The sequence below is a fragment of the Sturnira hondurensis genome, unplaced genomic scaffold (assembly GCF_014824575.4).
Source record: "Sturnira hondurensis isolate 20B ecotype Veracruz unplaced genomic scaffold, ASM1482457v3 Scaffold0014432, whole genome shotgun sequence".
NCBI classification, from domain to species: domain Eukaryota; kingdom Metazoa; phylum Chordata; class Mammalia; order Chiroptera; family Phyllostomidae; genus Sturnira; species Sturnira hondurensis.
The window spans coordinates 3,717,739-3,739,575 of NW_028087063.1; the positions used below are offsets into that span (position 1 = coordinate 3,717,739).

General features: G+C 35.3%; 1 protein-coding gene across 1 annotated transcript in view; it reads left to right on the forward strand.

Moving 5' to 3' along the window:
- DZIP3 (DAZ interacting zinc finger protein 3) overlaps positions 1 to 21,837 on the forward strand; it is a 99,802-nt gene that overhangs the window by 20,169 nt on the left and 57,796 nt on the right. The window contains 11 exon segments of the mRNA XM_037063359.1: positions 3,228 to 3,347; positions 4,588 to 4,640; positions 4,642 to 4,690; positions 6,120 to 6,215; positions 6,992 to 7,022; positions 7,025 to 7,043; positions 15,557 to 15,633; positions 16,687 to 17,304; positions 18,875 to 18,907; positions 20,331 to 20,500; positions 21,344 to 21,388. Coding sequence (XP_036919254.1) covers positions 3,228 to 3,347; positions 4,588 to 4,640; positions 4,642 to 4,690; positions 6,120 to 6,215; positions 6,992 to 7,022; positions 7,025 to 7,043; positions 15,557 to 15,633; positions 16,687 to 17,304; positions 18,875 to 18,907; positions 20,331 to 20,500; positions 21,344 to 21,388 — 1,311 coding nt within the window.

The following is a 21,837-nucleotide window of genomic DNA, read 5'->3' on the forward strand; positions in this document are numbered from 1 at the left end:
TTGGATCTCCAGATTTCCTCTTTCTAGATGTGTTCTCTTGTTTCGGTGTTACAAGTCATCCAGCAGCTTCTTAGGAAAGGGTGTTTGCTTGGGAGATAAATTATTTTGAGATGTTTCAAATCTCAAAATAATTTATCCTTTGTATACTTTATTTATATCTTGCTTGGGCACAGAATTATAGGTTGAAAATCATTTTTTCTCATCTTTAATACAACCAGAGATACCAAAATAAAGGACAGTCTGACAGTAATCAGAGAGGAAGAGGGAGAGGGATGATATGGGGTAATGGGGGAGGCCATCAGGAACATGTATGAAGGGACACATGGACAAAGCCAGAGGGGGTGGGTTCAAGGGTAGGGAAGAGGGGTATGGTGGGTGAAAATGGAGACAATTGTACTTGAACAACAATAAAAAAGAAAGAAAAAAAAAGAAAAACCAGACCAAATCTCTGGTTTTCTTATTTTTTTCTACTGTTTTTTATATTTTGTCTTTTAATTATACTTTCTAGAAGCTTTTATAACTTTATTTTGCATAATGCTGTTATTCAGCTAGTATACACTAATGTTATTATAATGTTAAATTATTTCTGTACTGTTTTGAACATAGTTGCTGCCATGAGTTTCTTGCCTACCTAGCCACCATTCCAGCTGCCCTGGACTCCCTGCTAGCCCGCTCTCCCCATATGTCTCTAAAATCCAGTAACTAAGGTTTAATGTCTGATAGAGAAAAAGCGCTTCCATGATCCCGCTGTGGCTCTAGGCCAGCATGTTCTTCTTAGTCTGTGCTGGTCAGTTCACCAAAAGTCCTACTACCGAGACGTTGTGATTAGTGTTTTTTAAAGAACCTGCAGGGCTAGTCTGTAACCCTTTATCTGACGCTGAGGAATTCCAGCTGGGTACCATCAGACAACTGCTGTGTCCCGAATGTTTCTGTCCTCATGTGTCTCCTTAAATAAACTTATGCCAGTGGAGGAAGATTGTACCCCTAGAGATGCTGACATTCTAGCAAGGCAGTGTCCTTTCACTGTTATTATTTTTAATATTACCCTCTTTCTATCCTTCTATTGAACTTTAATTTCAATGGTTATGTCAGCTATTATCCACCAAGAGTTTCTTTATGAATATATTTCTAAAATATCCTGTTCTTTTTTTACAGCAATGCATAATATGTTAGAGGTAAATGTAAGCCATATCATGGAAAGCCCTATAAGCCAAGTAAGGGTCTCAGGTTTGATCTTGAGGGTAATATGAATTTTAAACAGCGGGATGATATAATCAAATTATAATAAAATGGGAGTTACAGAATTTATGACATTGAATAGTTTCTGTTTTTAGGGTAAGGAAAGAGTTAAGAAAGTTAAAAAACAAATAAAATTTCAAATTGCAGTTAGTGTTCTAAAGAACAACAAGGGGCTGGGATAGAGAAAATGGAGAACACACCGACACACACACTCCTATACCTGCATATCTCCATATTTATGTGTACGTGTGCATAAATACGTATGTATCTGTGTGTGGTGGATAGGAAAAGCCTCTCTGAGAGGTGATATTTAAGTTGGAACCAGGGGGTTAAGAATGGAATTAGCTCTATAAAAGAGTAGGGGAAGAGCATTCTAGGTTAATGGAATAGAGTGCCGAGTTTGAGGAACTGAAAAAAATAGAACTATGTGAATTTTGTAGTGAGTGAGGCTAGAGATGAATTTGAAGAGATGTATCACAGATCCCTAGATACACTGGGTTAAGATTTTGCAGGAGCTGTAGGACCTTGCAGTCCGTCCTTAGTAAAGGTTCTGGCTTTCATTTTAGGTACACAGGGAAGCCATTGAAGAGTTTTAAGCCAGGAGCTGACATGATTGTTTGCTTTTTGTGTAGTGCTTTAGAGCAGAGAATTCAGGGAAGAGCTGGGACCAGTTAGGCATTTCTTATAGTCATTAATCTAGGTAAGACACAGAGTGATAGCAATGGAGATAGAAATAGAAGAATTTGCCATATATTTTGGAAGAAGACAGAATAGTACTTGCTGATATACTGCATGTAAAGGGTGATAGAACCCATATGCAGTGATGACTACAAGACTTCGGGCTTGAAGCTGAATGGATAGTGGTAGATGAGATTAATGTCTCATTGGTAACTATCAGCCTGCAAAGTTCACTGCTGTATCTGTAACATCCATAGCATATCTTAACATCCATACCAACCTGGCCCTTAACTGGCACTCAGTAAATATTTGTTGAATGAATGAATGCCAGAGACTGGGGGCAGGTGAGGAAGAATAAGGAACAAGGATCCGATTTGGCAGGAGAATTAATAGATCAATATTGAACTGTATTAAGTTTGAGATCTGTGAAACTGCAGTAGTTATATACATGCTATGAGTGAGTCTTATTCTTTTGTTTTTGGCATCTCCTCTTGGCTATTGGCTATCCTGACAAGGTCTGCTACCTTCATACTGATAGGCCAGCCCTGGATGCTTCTCTTTTTTTCTCTATTTAATATTGATATTTGATCAATTTAAAAATCAGAATGCCATTGAAAGAATGTTGCAAATGATGACCAGATTCATGAAATAGTCTGTAGAGGCTTATTAATCATGCCATACACCTTCAGTATATTAGAAATAATACTATTTGAAATCTTGTAACACTACCCCTCTGATAGATAACTAGTAAGGACTTGGTCTAAGGACCAGTTTGACTTAGATTTGATAATGTGTTTCACCTGCACTTAATCAGCATTTTAGTGTAGAAACTTGCATTCTGAGTTGTAACTCTGAACATAGGAAGCATGTATCTGTACCCTGCTTCTGCCTGTTAAGACAGTGAGTGCTGTAGTGCCCACTGCAGTACTTTGCCAAATATTCTCCTGATTTCTAGTCTTTCTGTATAAATATCAGAGCAGGTAATTTGTGCCAGATGTATGCTATAAGTTAGGATGGTGATGTGAGATAGAGCTTCATATATAGACTTGTTTCCTTCTTCCACGTTTATATTTAGTAAGAAATCCGGTTCTGTATTTCTGTTGTAGTATCTTCCTGTCTATGGTTTACTTTGAATGAAGAAAATACATTCTATTACTTTTTTTACTTTCTTTTTAAGAAAAAAATACAGTAATTCAAAAAGATTATCATCAATACTTAAATTATTTAAAATTATGTAAGCTAAAATGTTGGAAGTGATATAGTACTATTAGCACTGATTCATGAGATTTATTTTTATTTTTAAAATCTAGGGTCTTCTCAGTAATTTTATCAAGACAACTGAAACTAATATAATGAAGCAGACCATTCGCAGGTATCTAGATTGTGAACGATCTTGTGAAGCTGACATTTTAAGGAACACCAATTATAAGGTACTATAATTATCAACTAACTGAATATTTTAAAAAGTATAATTATAAAATTAAGCTTAGATAATATTACTGTGTTATCATGTATCATAATAGTGTTTAAAAAGAATACTTAGTTTAATTACAGCAGTAATGCAGTTGAGAAGTTGAGTATCTCTGAGAATTTAGAATCATAATGAGCTAGAATTATTTATACCTGTGAGTTTATAGAGGAATAAACTGGTTTTGCTAAGGTTTTTGTAATATTCACATGTCTCTGAAGTTATAATTAATATTCCTGCTATCACACAATGAATATTATCTAAAATACCATTTATAGTTAGACATGTATTTTATGTTTACTTATTTTAAATTTATTTTACTGAGGAGAAAGGCTGTCACTCCTCAAAAATTCTGTTACTAAGTAAGTGATTATTATCTCTGCTATGGGCCTCAGGGGAGAAAACACATAGCCAGCCTTGATTTGAAGAAATTCGGTGATCAAAGTATTTCTAGTCTAGTTCTCAGTGGATCTATCAGAATAAAATTGTGGGAAATCACAAGATAAAATGAGATGTGGTTATCAGTGCAACTCTGGCACCAGTTCTGTGAGATAATGGAAATCGCAGTTGAAAGGCACGGATGTTGGGATGAAGCACATAGTGGGGAGGGCTGCCTGAAAAATATGTTTGTGTGAGTGACAGTGGGAACGTTTTTATGTGTTTTTTGTTTTGTTTTGTTTTGTTTTGTTATCGTAAAAAGGAAAACTCAGTAAGACTGGAAGAATACATTTTATATGTGGGTTTTTACAAAGAAAGATGGCTATTTATAATGGAAAAAAGAAAAAGAAAGGCAGGATGCGTATTAAAATAGAGTAGGTGGCCGGAGGAGACAGCCAAGATCTATTCATTAGGGTAAATTAGGAATTAGGAATTGGGCCTGGTGAAGTACAGTGCTTACGTTGAGGCACACTCAGTCTTGGATTAGGTGAGATGGTGATATGGTTGTGGTTTCCTGGGGAGGCATGGGGGTTTCAATCACATGAACAGGATGTAGCCTCCGAAAGTCCTGGCCACAGAATTTACATTTTTGTCATCTGAGCAGTCTGCCTATTTAAAGGAAGCACATCAGCAGTTCCAAGGGAGGATGCACTGGGAAGGAAAAGAAACTTATAAAGTTAAAAGTGATTTAAGGTGGTATTTTCTATATACATATATATGAATTCCTATTTCCATATTAATGGCTTACTTTTATTTTTTTTCAGGGATTTTTTTTTCAGTTAATGTGCAGTAAAAGCTGCTGTGTTTATTTTCATAAAATGTTGGAAAAATTTTAAGACTTTAAAATATCCAGGTGAAAATGATCAGGTATTTTTTTTCCTTCGAAACTTTACTACATTTCTTTCTCCACCCCTTTCTTCTCTTTATTTCTCTTTTCCTTTCACTTCTTCCTGTTAGCGTCCTCCTCCTCTATTTTTCTTCCTTCATTTTTTTCTCTATTTGCTTTGATGCTTTTCTCCTTACTATTCCTTGTTCATCGTCACTGTTTCTTAAACAGATCTTTGTAGGGGGTACTTGATAGTTGCTTTGCTTAGTGATTTCTATCAACTTGTTCCTTTCCCTACTCATAAGAATAGAAGTATTATTGCATATATTCATATAAAATACATAGAGTCAAATAATAGAATTGCTTAATAAACAAAGGACAATTATACAATTTTAAGGATAGTTTCTATTTTAAGGGTGGGGAACAATGATAAATTTTATAGTTTTCAAAATGTACTTGTGATTATTTATATTTACCTAAAGTCATGTAACTGAATTGAATTCTTTGGCACTAAAATTAAAGTAAAAATCTGAAGCCCATTCTATATGTATTACTCTTTAGTGAGCTAATGATCCTAAGTTGGGTCTATAATATTTGGTTCCATTGTGTTTACATTGTGCAAACAGAAAACCCCATTAAAGCCATTGTGGTGTACAAAAAGCACTCATTGTATGTGGAGTCTGGATATCTGGGTTCAAATCCAGATTGAGCCACTTACAGTTTTTTGTTTGTTTGTTTTTATATTAGGCTGATAATTTAACTGCTCTGAGGTGCAGTTTTCTAAGTCATAAAGAGAGGATAGCAATATCTACTCCATAAGGTAGAGTAGATACTCCATATTGCTATCTACCTTATGGTAGAGGATTAACATGTTGTGAGGATTAACTGGTAAGATATGAGCTTCCATTGTGTTACACTGTAAAGTTCATTGTAAAATTAAGCATTATTATTCATTTGTTTAGGCAGTGTATGTTTTTTACTTTCTCTGGTTGTTAGAGCAATCAATATTGCTTAACTTTAGAAAGAAAGCTAAGTAACTTAATAAGAGGAAATAAGCACAGAACTAGAGAAAGGACTCAACATTTTTATTGTTTCCTTTTTTACAAAGTTCAGTATCCCTTTATACGCTTACCTAATTTGTACATTTTACTTGAAGCTACTTTTCTTGTGCATAGTGACTACATCTTAGGCTGTAATCCAGCTACCTGAGGGTTTTGAAGTAGAATGATGAGAGAAAAGTGCAATCATACATTTTATATAGGAAATCTATTGGTACATAATACAATGGATTGTTCTTGAACAGCTAACTCTCAAATGTTTATTTACATCTTTTGTTTTACCATTGAGCAACATCCACTTCTAACTTTTAAATATAACTAGATTTGCACATCAGTAATTTTTTCTTTTTTGTCGTGTGTATTGTTTTTTTTCTTTTGATAATTGATTGCTTTTTTCTATTGATAACTTTAGAGTTTTAGTGGAAAAAAATGTTTGAAGGAAGGATGTACAGGTGATATGGTAAGGATGCTGCAGTGTGATGTACCTGGAATTGTTAAATTTTGGTGAGTATCTTTTTCTTATTTTCTTGCTTTCTTTCATTGGAATGACATTTTCTACTTCAGCACATTCGGGAATCATAATGATAGTATTTTAGCCATATTCTTTTTGATGGTGACTAAATTCTCTGACCTTTCTATTACTTTGATTTCTCCAAAGTAGTATTTAAGTGGCCCTTAAGAATATGAAGATTTTAATATAAAAACATGCACGCGCACACATACCGACTGCACACACAGACACAGACAAAGCAGGCCCTGCCTGTACTAATGGGAAGCCTGTCACGAACTGAGGATTGTAATCTACCCTGTGCCACCTAAGGTTAAGAACACTTTTAGACTTTCTGACCCCCTTTTAATCTTCCTATGAAAATATCTATAGAACATATAGTATCTGTTAGGTAAAGAGTGCTCAAGTGGTATTCATTTTATTTTTTAAATTAATGAAATGCTCGTTGAATTTTCAGTTCATAAGTAAATAGACCATAATTGTAAATAGAAAGATATATTATTTCTTTCTTTATCTTTAGTTATGCTCTTTTTGTATTTCAGATTTGACATTTAAATCCTGTACTGATTGATGTAAAGTAGAATTTCTCTTTAAAATCAACTTTAGTTTATTGTTTGATTAAGATCATTTATAGCTCACCTTATCACTTGTTTGGTTTTATAATTGCTATAGCTTCATTCTCATTGTCTTTTTTTCAAATGTTAAGGATAACTAGTAATGTTAAAGAATTTTGAAAATTGAACTACTTTAGGGCTATTTTTTCCCATCACTTGCAGTTTGAAGTTGTGAGAAAGGATGAATATATAACCATGAAAATTTAGGAGCAATGTAAGCTTAAATGAAATGTATTATGTTTTTTCCTGAGCATGTATATATTTTTCAGTTGCTTCTTCTGTGTTTCTGTCACCTATTAGAGCTTCATTAAATTTAAAGGTAATATTAATTCTGTGAAAAATATATATTTGACTGACATTTATCTCCCCTCTTCCTGCTTTGTGGACATTTAAATTCTAAAGCAAGAAAGGAGAAATTATGTGAATACTTTTTCCTTAAGTATAAAGATAATTTTTTTTCTAAAACCAAACATGTTTTTAAGTTATTTAATAGGTTCTTAAGATATAAAAATTCAGTCAGGCTTCTGAGCTCGTCTGACAATCAGAATTGTCTTGTTGATTAGATGAGAAAACTGGACAACAGAGGGATACATAGTATAAACTGGGAATTCACAGAGGTATAGAATGTTTCTATTGAAATAGAAATTTCAATATAAAAAGTTCTTCTAAGCCATTGATTCTTTTTTCTTTGGTTTAAAGTATAAATGTCTACTGTTTTTCAGTCTACCAGGGATATTGCATTGATATCTAAGGCACTAGTTTTCTGTTATGATCCAGTGACACCTGAATCTTTATCTCTAGCATAGATCTCATTCCTAAAATGTGGATCTATTTACCTGCTTGCCAAAGATACCCGCTTTTATGTTTCAAAAAGATCTATAGTTCAGCATGCGCGCACCTGCACTTGGAATCTTTCTTCCCAACGCTGCTTTGTAACATTTTTGAAGTCCAGTCAATTCAACTTCTTAAACGTACATATTGTAAATGTCTTCCCATTTCTGCCTCTGCACTTCCACTAAATTAAAACAGCTTCTAAACTGGTCTTTCTTATGTTTCTTCAGTCTGTTGTTTATGTAGCCATTAAGAGCACTTTTCTAAAATGAAAAGTGAAATATGTATATCATTTTCCTCCTTTCAAATCTTTCAGAGGTTTCTCATTGTTCTTTATTAAGTTCAGACTCCCTAGCTTGGCTCTTTACTCACTTTGGTTCCTGCTGACCTCACTAATGTCATCTCTTGTCATTCTTTTCTTGCTCTTATTCTTGATGTGCCATCCATTTATGTCCAAGCCTTGGCTAGAATACTTTTTGGCTTTGCCTGCTTAAAGCTTCTGGAAAGCCTTATTTACATTAGATTAGGTGTTTCTGCCCTGTATTCCTTCTACTTAAAAAAAATATTTAATTTATTTATTTTTGGACACAGGGGAGGAGGGGAAGGAGAGAGGGAGAGAAACATCAATGTGTGGTTGCCTCTCACGTGCCCCCTCCTGGGGACCTGGCCTGCAGCCCAGACATGTATCCTGACTGGGAATTATGCTTTGGTTCTCAGACTGGCGCTCAGTCCACTGAGTCACAGCATCCAGGGGCTATTTCTTCTACATTTATTATTAAAACATTTACTAAGTTTTGTTATATTTTCTTGGCTATCTTCTTCATTTAACTATAACCTCCACGAGGGCAAGAACTTTATCTTGCTGTAATCCCAGAACATAGCATAATGCCTTGCATGTCGATACCATGTATCCAACAAATACAGGACAGATGTAAACATTCTGAATTCCCCTATTTTGCATTGGTATGTTATTTTTGTTCTGACAGGCAGTTAACTTGGTTGGATGTGAACTGTGAACTCTCTTTTTGGGGTGGTGGTTCCATTCTCAATTTAGATCTTTTGCCTTTAGCTGAGCTGCTTTGGGTCTATTCTACACATATTCTATGTGTGGTTCATCAGTCAGTCAGAGACGTAGATAGAAAGAATTTGAGATCTCTCTTTCCTTTCTGGAATTCTCCCACTCTCTGCAGCAGCCATAGGCTTTGGTTTTCTGGTTCCTTTGGCCAAGGAGACCTTTGTTCTCCACCAGGCTATACTTACCCAGGCTAAAAGCTCTAATAATGATGAACTTACAAACTTACAATATAATCCTTTCCTTTGAGTGTCCGCCCCACCATCATAGTTGGTCTGCTCCTTCTACACTCTAGTGCCTTCAGGGAGTTGCTTTTTGTAATTTGCCTAGGTTTTATAATTATTCTCTGGGGGGAAGACTCCTCTGATAGCTGGATTTTATTACCTAAAGTGGAAGAGCTACATGAATGAATGGCAAAATACTGGTTATTTTTTATACTTTAAAACACTGTATTGCTATTGAAATATACATAAAGAAAAGCTTACAAAATATAAATGCATAATTTAATTAATAATTATAAAGCAAACACTCCCGTGGCTTGTGGCCCCACTCAAGTCAACAAATAGAATTTTGCTGTCACTCCGGAAACACTCAACGGGCCACTCTGCCCAGCTTCTCTTCTCCTTAGGTAACTGTCATCTTACAATGGGATGATCCTAGGGAGAAACGTAACCGATGAAAAAGTTCAGTGTTTAAAATACTTTTATAATTAGTACATTTATAAAGAGTAGTAAGGAAATTTCCTTCTACATGTATTTTTAAACACTGAAGTTTTTAATAGGTCAGGTTTTTCAAGCTATGGTAATATACAAAGGAATTTCTTTATGTACATTTGCGTAATCACTACCATAATCAAGATACAGAATATTTCTATTATCCCAAAAGGTTACCCACAAATTACTTCTGTAGTCATTTCCCTCCTCCAACCTCCAAACCCCAGTAACCCCTGACATGATTTTTGTTCTGATAATCCTGAAACAAACCCTGTTGCTTCTTCCTGACTCTCCTATAGTAGGAAAGCATTTTGCATCCGGATTTTTTACTTAGCATAAGGCTTTTGAGATCCATCTATGTTATTATTGCATGTGTCACTCATTCATTTTTATTTGTTGCTGAGTATTTTATTGTACATATAGATATACAGTTTGTTCGCTCAGCAGTTGATGATGTTTGACTTGTTTCTGTTTTTTGGCTATTTCGAATAAAACTGCTATGCATATTCATATATTACTCTTTGTGTAAGCATACACTTTCATTTCTCTTGGGTAAGTTCCTAGGAACAGGATGACTGCATCATATGGTATGTATTTAATATGATAAGACACTGCCAAACTGTCTTCAAAGTAGCTGTACATTTTATCACTCTTGCTAGTATAGGAGAGTTTGAGTTTTCTCTGCTTCCTCTCCAGAACTTGGTATCATCAGTTTAAAACATTTCAGCCATGTTATTAGATTTGTAATGGTATCTTATTATGGTTTTAATATGCACTTACCTAATGATTAATGTAGTTGAGCATCTTTTCGTGTATTTATGTGCCATCTGTATATCTTCCTGATGAATTACCCGTTCAAATCTTTTGCCCATTTTTTTCAATGGATTGTCTTATTTTTGAGTTGCAAAATTTCTGTATGTATTCTGAATATAAGTCCTTTATTTAATATGTATTTTTAAAATATTTTATCCCAGTCAATGTCCTATCTTTTTATTTTCTAAAATGTATCTTTCAAAAAGCAGATATTAATTTTGATGAAGACTGTCCAATTTATCAGTTATTTCTTTTATCCTATGTGCTTTTTGTGCTCTATTAAAAAAATTGTACAGCCCAACACCACAAAGGTTTTCTCCTATATTTTCTCTGACAATTTTTATAGTTTTAGGTTTCACATTCAGATTTATAATTCATTTTGAGTTAATTTTTGCATACTGTATGACGTAGGGTCAAGGTTCATTCTGTTCCATATGGATATACAGATGTTCTAACATGATTTGCTGAAAGGATAATCCTTTCCCTGTTGGATTACCTTGATACCTTTGTTGAACATCACATGACTTTGTAATATACATATGCAGTCTATTTCTGAATTCATTTTTCTGTTCTATTCGTGTATGTACCTGTACATTCACCAATACCACACTTTCTTGATTACTGTAGCATTGTATTATCATTTTTTTGTGAGCCACATATGTGATTTTATTTATTTATTTATTTTGAAATTACATGATATAAGTTCAATTTTCATCTTATTTTTTAAAACTTTTTTTCTGCTCTAGTTCTTTTGCTGTTCTTAGAAACAAATAAATCTCAGAAACACTTTATCATTTTCTCCACAGTTCTTGCTGGGATTTTTTTGGAATTGTTTGAATCAATAGATACATTTGGGTGATTTATACCTTAATAACATTGAAGATTTTCATCCAGGAACATGGATTTTAATTTCATTCAATTAGATATTTTTAAATGTCTCTTAGGAATGTTTTCTAGTTTTCGATGTTGAGTCATATAATATTTTATTAGATTTTTCATATGTATTGGATTTTGTATGCTTTTGTAAGTGATATTTATATTATGTAGAATTGGTTTCTGTACATTGAATTCTTGTATACTGTGACTGGGGGCTTAATAGTGGTCATATCATTTTGTAGATTCTTTGAGGTTTTCTATAGATTCTCTTTTCACAGTGGACAAAGATAGCTTTATTTTTTCCAATTGATATGTGCTTTATTATTTTTTATTGCCCTGGCCACAAGGTCAGATACAAGTGTTAGGAGCAGACATGTTTGTCTTTTCCAGATCTTAAGAAGAAGCCTTCAGCTTTTCACCATTTAGTATGTTGTTAGCTGGAGATTTTTTGTAGATGCCCTTTATCAAGTTGGAGACATTCTTTTCCTACTTTTCCAAAAACTTTCCTATGAATGAATTTTGAATTAATGTTTTTCTGCATGCATTAAGATGATTATGTGGTTTTCATCTTTAATCTGTTACTATGCTGAATTACATTACTTTTAAATGTTGAAATTAATCTTTCTTTTCTGGAATAAATGACAGCTGATCATAATCTATTTACCTTTTCCATATTGCTGCTGTTTTTTTCTAACTTTATTGAGATATAACAGACATATAATATTTGTAAATTTAAGGAGTACAACATGATGAGTAAATATATGTACATACTGTGAAATGATTACCATAGTAAGATTAGCTATCACATCCATTAATGCATGTAATTAACATTATTTTGTAGTGAAAACTCTTGATATTTACTTGCTTAGCAACTTTCAGGCATATAGTACATTATTGTAATTATAGTCACCATGCTGTACATTGGATCCCTTGTTTGTGACCTTTGACACCTTTGTCCATTTCCCCCAGACCCCTCCTCTAACAACCGCTAATGTCCTCCCTGTTTCTATGAGCTTGAGTGGTTTTATTTTTTTAGCACCAACTTGTAAATGAAATCATACCATATTTGTTCATCTGTATCCGGCTTATTTCATTTAGTATAATGCCCTCCAGGTTAATCCATGTTATTGCAAATAGCAAGTTTCTTTCTTTCTTATGGATGAATACTATTCCAGCATGTATGTATATGCATGTTTATGTGTGTGTGTATCTGACAGTTTCCTTATCCAGTAGTCCATTGATAGACACTTAGGCTGCGTCCATGTCTTGGCTATTATAAATAACATGGCAGTGAACGTGGGGCTGTAGATATTGCTTCAAAATGAGATTTTGTTTTCTTTGTATATATAATATATACCCAGAATTGGGATTGCTGAATCAACTTATTTTTAATTTTTTGAGGAACCTCCATATTCTTTCCCCTAGTAGCTCTGTCAATTTACATTCTCACCAGGAGTACACAAGGATTCCTTTTTCTCCATATCCTGACCAGCACTTGTTATCTCTTATCTTAACAGGTGTGAGGTGATACACCATTGTAGTTTTGATTTGTATTTTTCTGATGATTAGTTATATTAAATTCCTTTTCATGTACCTAATGGCTATTTTATATCTTTTTTGGTAAACCATCTATTCAAGACCTATATTGATTTTTAAATTGGATTATTTGGTATTGAGTTGTATGGGTTTCATATGTATTTTTTATATTAATCCGTAATCATATATATGATTTGCAGATATTTTCTCCCGTTTAGTAGGTTGTCATCTCATTTTGTTGATTATTTCTTTTACTGTGTGAAAGCTTTTAACTTTGGAGTAGTCCTACCTGTTTGTTTTTGCTTTGTTAAAAAGATATTTTATTTATTTATTTTTAGGGGAAGGGGTAGGGAGGGAGAAGAGAGGGAGAGAAATATCAGTGTGTGGTTGTCTCTCATGCATCCCCTACTGGGGACCTGGCCTGCAACCCAGGCACGTGCCCTGACTTGGAATCGAACCAGCAACCCTTTCGTTCTCAGGCTGGCACTCAGTTCACTGAGCCACACCAGCCAGGGCTGTTTTTTGCTTTTGTTGCTCATGCTTTTGGTGTCAAATCCAACATTTTTTTGCCAAGACCATTATCAAGACAATGCTGCTTTTCTTCTGCTGCTTTCAAAGTTCTTTTTTTATCTTTTATGTTTGTCCATTTAATTATAATGTATCTCAATGTAGTCCTTTTTGGGTTCAATCCATATGCAGCCCTTTGAGCCTCATAAATCTAAAGGTCCATTTCTTACCCCAAATTTAGTAAAGGTACATTATTTTTTAAAACAAACTTTCTGTTCCTTTTTCTTTCTCTTCTCCTTCTGCGATTTCCATATGCATACATTATTTTTCTTGTCCCATAATTTCTGTTAGTTTTCTTCACTCTTTCTCATTCTCTGTTCTTTTTTTTCTCCTCTGATTGGGCAATTTCAAATGATCTGCCTTTGAGTTCACTGATTCTTTCTTCTCCTGGATTGGTTCTATTGTTGAAGTTCTCTATTGAATTCTTCATTTCATTCAGTGATTTTTCAACTCTAGGATTTCTGTTTGTTGGTTTTTTTAAAAAAATTGTTTCCTGCCCTGGCTGGTGTAGCTCAGTGGATTGAGTGTGGGCTGTGAACCAAAGGGTTGCCAGTTCGATCCCCAGTCAGGGCACATGGGTTGCAGGCCAGGTCCCTAGTGGGGGCCATGTGAGAGGTAACCACACATTGATGTTTCTCTCTCTCTTTCTCCCTCCCTTCCCCTCTCTCTAAAAATAGATAAATAAAATCTTTTAAAAATTGTTTCTATCTTTTGTTGAACTTCTAGTTTTGTTCATGCATTGTTTTCCTGATTTCATTTAATTGTCTGCCTGGGTGGTATTGTAGTTCATTGAACTTCTTTAAAAGGATTATTCTGAATTCTTTGTCAGATAGTTCATATCTCCATTTCTTTATGGTCCGTTATTGGAGGTTTATTACTTTTGGTGATGTCATATTACATGATTCTTCATTATCTTTGTGTTCATGCATTAGTATCTGCCCATTTGAGTATGTGGTCTCCTCTTACAGACTTTGTTTTGAAAGGGAAAGGCCTTTACCAGTCAGCTCAGCTTCAGAGATACTGGATGAGTTAGCTGGTAGTGTCTATAGGCAGGTGGAGCTTGCAATTGCATTTTCTAGTTATATGAAACCACAGCAGCTCCAAGGTTGGGGGTGAGCTGCTGCTGGCTGGGCTTCAGGGTTGGGTGGGGCTTATAGCTGGGTTCCATGTTCAAGGTGGACTACTGGGCTCTCTGGTTGGGGGCCTGGTGGCAATTTTCCACAGTTAGGTAAAGCCACTAGTTATGCTCTGCAATCACCTCTGGTCAGGTAGGTTTATAGGCTTTAATCCTTGGCAAAACATTGCTACCATTTGGATTCTGTGATTGGTCCTTGGACAGGGCTACAGGCTAAGCTCTGCAGTTGCTTCTGGTAGGGTAGGGCCTCAGGCTCTGCTCCTTGGGTAGATGGTACCACTAGCTGGACTTCACATTTAGGTGGGGCCACAGGCCAGTCCTCATGGTCAGATGGGGTAGGGCTGCAAGCTGTGCTCTGAAATTGGGCAAAACCCACAGGCTGGGTTTTGTGACCAGGTAAGCTGTTGATTCCTATTGACTGCCCTCTGCTGTTGGCTGAGGTTGGTGGCTTGAGTGATTCTTGCTAAATCTGAGCTCTTGAGGACATGGAGAAGGGTGGGGCCTAGCTGAAAAAGAGGTCAGAGGAGCCTTATTAGAGTTTGGTTAGGGAGAGAATCTTTATCATTGAATTCAATTTTCTAATATGTTTAATGGATTTCTGCTCAATGTTCCTAAGGGAAATTGATTTCACAGTTTTCTTTCTGTACTGTTTTTGTCTGGATTTGGTGTCTGTTTTATGGCAACATTTACGTAGTGTTTAGTCCATTTAATAAATCGCTACTTTTCCCTTAATTAAAAAAATTGTTTGTATTGATGTCATATAAGTTGTTTTTCCTTTTTTAAAAAATTACTTGTCATTCAATGAATTGAATTTTCATAGGATAATTATTGGTAAGAAGATTCTGTGGTGGGGGATGACGTGGGAGGAGTTCCGGTTTTGGTGGTTTTTTACAATGCAAAGATTTCTCTTTTTTTCCTGCTGATACACAGCCTTCTTGCAAATAAGCTAGTTGTGTGCCTTTTTTATGTGAAATTTAGAAATTCTACTTTCCTCTTAATTTCAATGAAAATGACAACGTGAAGTTGTCATTGTTGGTGTTTTTGTTTGTTTGTTCTTTTTTTCTCCTTTACTTTTAAATAATTTCCAGGAGGAGGAGGAGAAAATACTCACTTAGATAGGCATGCTGATATCAGAAATCTTGATTGACTTTGGTATTAACTGTAACAATTTTTTCCACTTGCAGTTATAAAAAGTTGATGTCGCTGAAAATAACTGATATTGATGTAAGACCGAAGATCAGTTTAAAATATAGTACAAAAGGTATTATTTTATTTTTATATGCCTCCCATTGAAAAGTGTGTTAAATTTTTTTACTTACTCTGTAGAGTGTCATTCCATTAACAACCATGTATTTTTGTGTTTGCCATTCACTGGGCTTAGATTACTTAGATTACTTGCAAGCATTACTTTGTGTAGTGTAGAATTCATGGACAGAAAGATTAGCAGGTGTATGGGTTTCACATTACCTTGGTATTCTTCGAATAGTTTTGCTAGTCCAGTGCATAGCTGTGACTTAACAGTTAGATCAGGCTTCACTAGATTCCCTACCAACTCCTAGGGAATAGCTAGTTGGTAGGGAATAGCTGCTCAAATCATCTGGTGATTCTGTTAAAATGTTAGGTGCCAGCTCAGTAGCTCTAGGGTGAGCCTGAGATTCTCCTCTTCGGACAGGCTCCCATGCAGGTGCCGATGCTGCCAGTCCATGGCCTACACTTTGTGTAGCAAGGCATTGTATCACTTTATGTTTCTGGCTACACTTCTGTGTTATCTAATAGGGTGGCCACTAGCCATATGTGGCTGTTTAAATTCAAAATTAGATAAAATTTTGAACTTAATTTCATTGTTAGACAAGCAGCATTTTCAGTGTTCGGTGGCTAGTGAAAATCTAAAACATTTTCATCAGTTCTGTTGGACAGTGCTGATTAAGATAAAATATAATCACCTAAGTAAAGTATAATTAAACATTGGCAATTACCATGCTTGACATTCTTCAGAATTGAAAGCCTAATACTTTTATGCCATTTGGTTGCCAAATCTCATTTACTTGAACAAAACCCTGGATGGTTGACAGGCATCTGTGGTGATTAGCCTTTGTGATTACTTTTGCTTGGGGACACAAAGTTTTCATCTGAATTTTTGTCGGCTAGCCAGATAGCAGCATGCGTATTGAGCACTGGCTGTGGCAAAGCCCTGTATTGTATTTCATTCTTTTGTACTAGTCCCTGTCCTGCAAGAGCTTAGCATGTAATACAGGAGACCATAGAGAAATAGCATTAATGTGGAGTGTTTGGACTTTTCAAAATTTATTTTCAGATGAAATGCCTATCTTCAAACTTGATTATAATTATTTCTATCATCTGCTTCATATAATTATTATTTCTGGTACTGACATTGTCCGACAAATATTTGATGAGACTCTGCCACCCCCTCTTTTGAAAAAAGACCTTCTTATTCACAAGAATGTGCTGGAACCCTACTACAACCACCTTTGGACTAATTACCCTTTGGGCAGAGCATGGCATCTGCTTTATCCCCCGAACAAGGAGCTACCACAGTCCAAACAGTTTGACTTACACCTCCCATTAGCTCTGATAAAACATTTGAATGTATTCCCGGCACCCCAAAAAGGCTGGAATATGGAACCACCATCTTCTGATCTCTCTAAGTCTGCAGACATCCTGAGGCTGTGCAAATACATGGATTTCCTCCTTAGTGAGATTTTGATGAATGGTCTCACTGAGTCACAATTCAATTCAATTTGGAAAAAAGTTTCAGATACTCTTCTGCACCTTGGAATGAAGTAAGAAGATATTGATAAAGTGAAGGAGGATCCCATTGAGAATATCTCCCTTGATTACAATCAGCTGTCTGTCTACCTAGGCATACCAGTACCAGAAATCATCCAGAGGATGTTATCCTGCTACCAACAAAGTACAAAATACTTATTTTCTTCAGCCAGTGCACTTCATTGGGTGTCTGCTGTGTGCCAGGCACAGTGCCACGGGCAGGAGATTCAGGGAGCTCACATAATTGAGAGAATAGACTCTTCAAGAGGCGAATAGAAATTACAGTGCTAGAGATGTTCCAGACACCATGGGAAATCCTAGCCTAAGGGAGTCCAAAAAAACTTAATGGAGAATATAATATTTGAGGAATTACTAAATTACATGTAAAAGTTACCTAAATGAAGAAAATGGAGTAGAATGTTTCAAAAGGAATCAAGAATAAAGTTATAGAAACATAAAAATGTAATTCAGGGACCTAAAAATTTGGCTTTAACGTAGATTAAGTAGGAAATCTTAAAGGTATTAAAGTAGAGGAGTGCCCATAGAATACATTCAGGAGGATTTCTCTGAACATGTTGAGGTTTGTATTATCAGAAAGGAATTGTTGAAGATTTTTAAGTAGAGGACTTTTATTCCGCAAAATTAAGAATGCCTAAAACCATGAAATGCTGTACTGTGTATTTCAAGGGTACACTTTTAGATACCATGAGTATGTGTTTCTCCTCCTTTCCAGCAGAATCTTGATGTTTATAAGTTTGGCAGCTACCCAGTGGCCATGGGTTATTTAAAAAATTAGATAACATTTACGAAAGTATCTAAAAGTCAGCAGAGTCTATTCCCAGGCACTATATTGATGTGGAAAAGACTTTTGACCTTTTCTCCCACATACCAAGCTAGCCTTTCATCACGCAAAGGGGAGTTCGAGGCATGTCAGCATCACTGACACCCTTGTGTTATTCTGGGTGCCTTTTCCTGATCCCCAGTTATTTTATTAGCCATACTACCCAGTGAGCAATCTATGAAGGTTGTCTTTTTTATATACCATTCATTCGCTGGAGCCTGGTATAATATTAATGGGCAAGGAGAATGTAATGCTGATCAGGATAATAAACATTGCTATAAAGGCTCAAACTTTGGAAGTTTGCTTTGTAATTGGCTATTAAGTATTTCATGACCTTGAAATTAAGAACTGCCAGTAACCAGAGGGGAAGTAGGAGGGTGTAATGAGAGGGAAAGGGGGAAGTGTTGTCAAGAACATGTATAAAGGACCCATGGACAAAGCCAAAGGTCGGGGGTAAGTTCAGGGTGGGATGTGGGGATGGCTGAGGTGGGGGAGGGGTGGGGGAAAATGGAGACAACTGTACTTGAACAACAATAAAATAACTTAAAAAATAACTGCAATCACAAAAAAATTAAGACAATAAATCATAACAATTTGCAGCTTGGTTTGAAGTGCTTATATTCTAGGCATTATCTTTCAAGAACTATCAAAATATTTGTTTACTTTCCTTTCTCTAATCATGGGTTTATTACCTTTATGTTTAAACACCATGCCTTGTTTAAACTAGATTCATAAGGGAAGCTAATTATTTTATAATTAGTCATAACATTACTTGGTGCAGTATGAAAACCTCCTTGCTTTTCTGAGTCCCAGTCATATATTTGGTGGTTGCATTTGCAATTGCACATCTAAATGTTTTCTCTATGTATCATAGGAACTGCTCTACAGTCAATAACCGGCAGTCAACATAAGTATGCTAAAAACCAGAATGCCTAAGTGACCTTTCAATTTGGGAAAGCTAAGGAATCACTCACTATAAGAGACTTACTTGGTCAGATAAACTGTATGGCAGTTGTTACAGTCTTGGAAAATTATATGGTCGAATTATTACTGGCCAGCTGAATCTAATTTGAGCCTTTTTACTCTGCCTTGGTCTCGGTGCCTGTGCCCCAGGGTTTACTCAAGCATAATATTTTAACTTTTTGACACACAGGGCACTTCAACAGGCAGAAGGGCCACTTGCTTGCTCTCCCTGCTCATACATGCTCCTGTTTAGTTTACACACCTTTTGTCTGGTTATCTATCAATTGTTAAAGCTATATTCTTTTTTGGTGGATGGTTAGTTGCTAATTATTTTTATTTTTGTGCTATTTTTGTAATTATTTTTATTTTTGTGCTATTTTTGTAATTTGTTTAATGTAATTATATTGTGCAATTAAAATTTACTTAAGGAAACAACACCATGGGTTTTGTTTGGAGTAAAACTGTACTTAATAACATAGTGGGTTTTGTTTGGACCATCTGTGATCAGTCAGGTGAAGTTCACAAGTTTGNATTTTAACTTTTTGACACACAGGGCACTTCAACAGGCAGAAGGGCCCACTTGCTTGCTCTCCCTGCTCATACATGCTCCTGTTTAGTTTACACACCTTTTGTCTGGTTATCTATCAATTGTTAAAGCTATATTCTTTTTTGGTGAATGGTTAGTTGCTAATTATTTTTATTTTTGTGCTATTTTTGTTTAATGTAATTATATTGTGCAATTAAAATTTACTTAAGGAAACAACACCATGGGTTTTGTTTGGAGTAAAACTGTACTTAATAACATAGTGGGTTTTGTTTGGACCATCTGTGATCAGTCAGGTGAAGTTCACAAGTTTGAGACTGAAACTCTGGGGCAGTGCCAAGGAGCATGGTATCCAAGAAGAAGTCACATAATAGGGGGCTGATAGTCTTTCAAAATCTTTGATAGTGAAAAATAAAGAAAAGGGGGAGAAAGTAGACCTATTAGCTTTCTCTACCTTTTACATTTGTGTCCTAAAATAATTCTACTTGCAGTGTAGTAATAGGTTCAATGTCAAGGTACTCAAAAACGTAATATTTAGAGTCAACTGAAGTTCTAGAATATCTAATATGTAGCATTTACTTAAGGTAACAGTAAGATATCTTAGTATTTGGGTTCATACTGATTGGTTCTGGCTAGATTGTGTACCTATTATGTGGCTATGATAAATGGGCATTTTATTTTCATCTAATAATTGAGCGGAGTAAGACATCAATCTATTTCTATTTCTGGGATAATGTTTTGGAGGGTAAATACATTTATAATAGTGATAAGAGGCTAAAATTGGGCGCATCCAAATTTTGAGTGTTTTGTCTTTACTACTTAGGTATTGAAATTGGAGAATTACAGGATGAGGAAGAAGAACTAACTCTGCCACTCATGGAGTACAATATAAATGTGAAATCAAACCCTGGAATACAATTAGCAGAAGTAAATAAATATGGGGCATCAATACCCAGTGAATCTTCAATAGAATCTATCAAAGATCTCCAGGAAGTGTGAGCTCTCATTAACATTTGAGTTAGAGGAACTTAATAACCAGGGCTTTTAATTTGTTGCATGTGCTATACTTAAAGGATTCCAGACAATCTTAATTTATATTTATCATAGCAGTCACACAAAGCTTAAATTGGAATGGTTCTTTCACCAGTACTTCATCCTGTAATGTTTCCTGCCTTAACCATTCATTTTGACGTTTACTGAACATTTATTATTGCCAGGCACTGTGCTAGACTTTTGAATATATTTCTTTATTCTGATTAATGGGAGCGAATGTGCAAGGCTAACAGAAAGTAGAAGAAAGCATAGTGGGGAATAGAAGAAGAGAGAGAGAAGGAAAAACAGGGATATTTCAACACCTTTTGCACAAAGGTAGAGTTAAAATCATCCAGGATGGAATTTATGTATTTCTTTATAGATAAGTGGTAACAGTTAGTATATAGTCACTAAATTCTTCCTAGGCTTGTTTTTCATCTTGTGGACCTGAATGTGTTGACTTTGGAAAGTGCCTCCTACTTTGTTACTCACGCATGTGCATGTGTCAGTGAGGGTTTGGGAGCTTTCTCCAGTGATCTACTCATTGATGTTACATGTATATGTATATGTATATGTATATGCATATGTATATGTATATGTATATGTATAGTGTTCCATTATACAACATTGGTTTTTTAGGAGCAGAAGACTGATATTAAATAAAAATTTTCCATAATGTCTAGGAATAAAATATAATCTATAATATTACAAGATAAAAACTTTCAGTGGTTAGAGGAAACATATTTTGCAAAATAACCCATTGTGCAGTCTGATTTGTATTAAATGATTTTTTTAACCTATCAGGTTAGGAGTAAACCAAAGAAAAAGAAAAAGATTAAGAATAAAAAGGTAAAAGACATATTAGCATTATAATAGAGGAATGTCTAATTATGAACACTTGGGTACTATGTGGATTCATCATTAGAATTTAAAACTAATCTAAGTAGACATAGAGCACAAATAACTTTAAAAATGTCAATAGCTTATTGAATATATGATTATAGAGAAGTCCATGTGTGTTAGATCCTGAATGACTTACACTTACAGTGTACTTACTTTACTTCTCTAAATCAAAACTTATACATTTAAATATACAAATAAGAAACAGAAGTAGTCACTTAGGGATCCCATTAATTTCTGCGTACCACTCTTATTTTAAAATGCCTGCTTGACACGTGCCCTGACAAGCAGTACCCGTAGTGTCATGGATGAGACACGAGACAAATTCACATGGACTACTGAGTCCTGTGGGGAAAAAGGGCCGGCTCAGGTACTCCCTCAAGAGGGGAGAGCCTCAG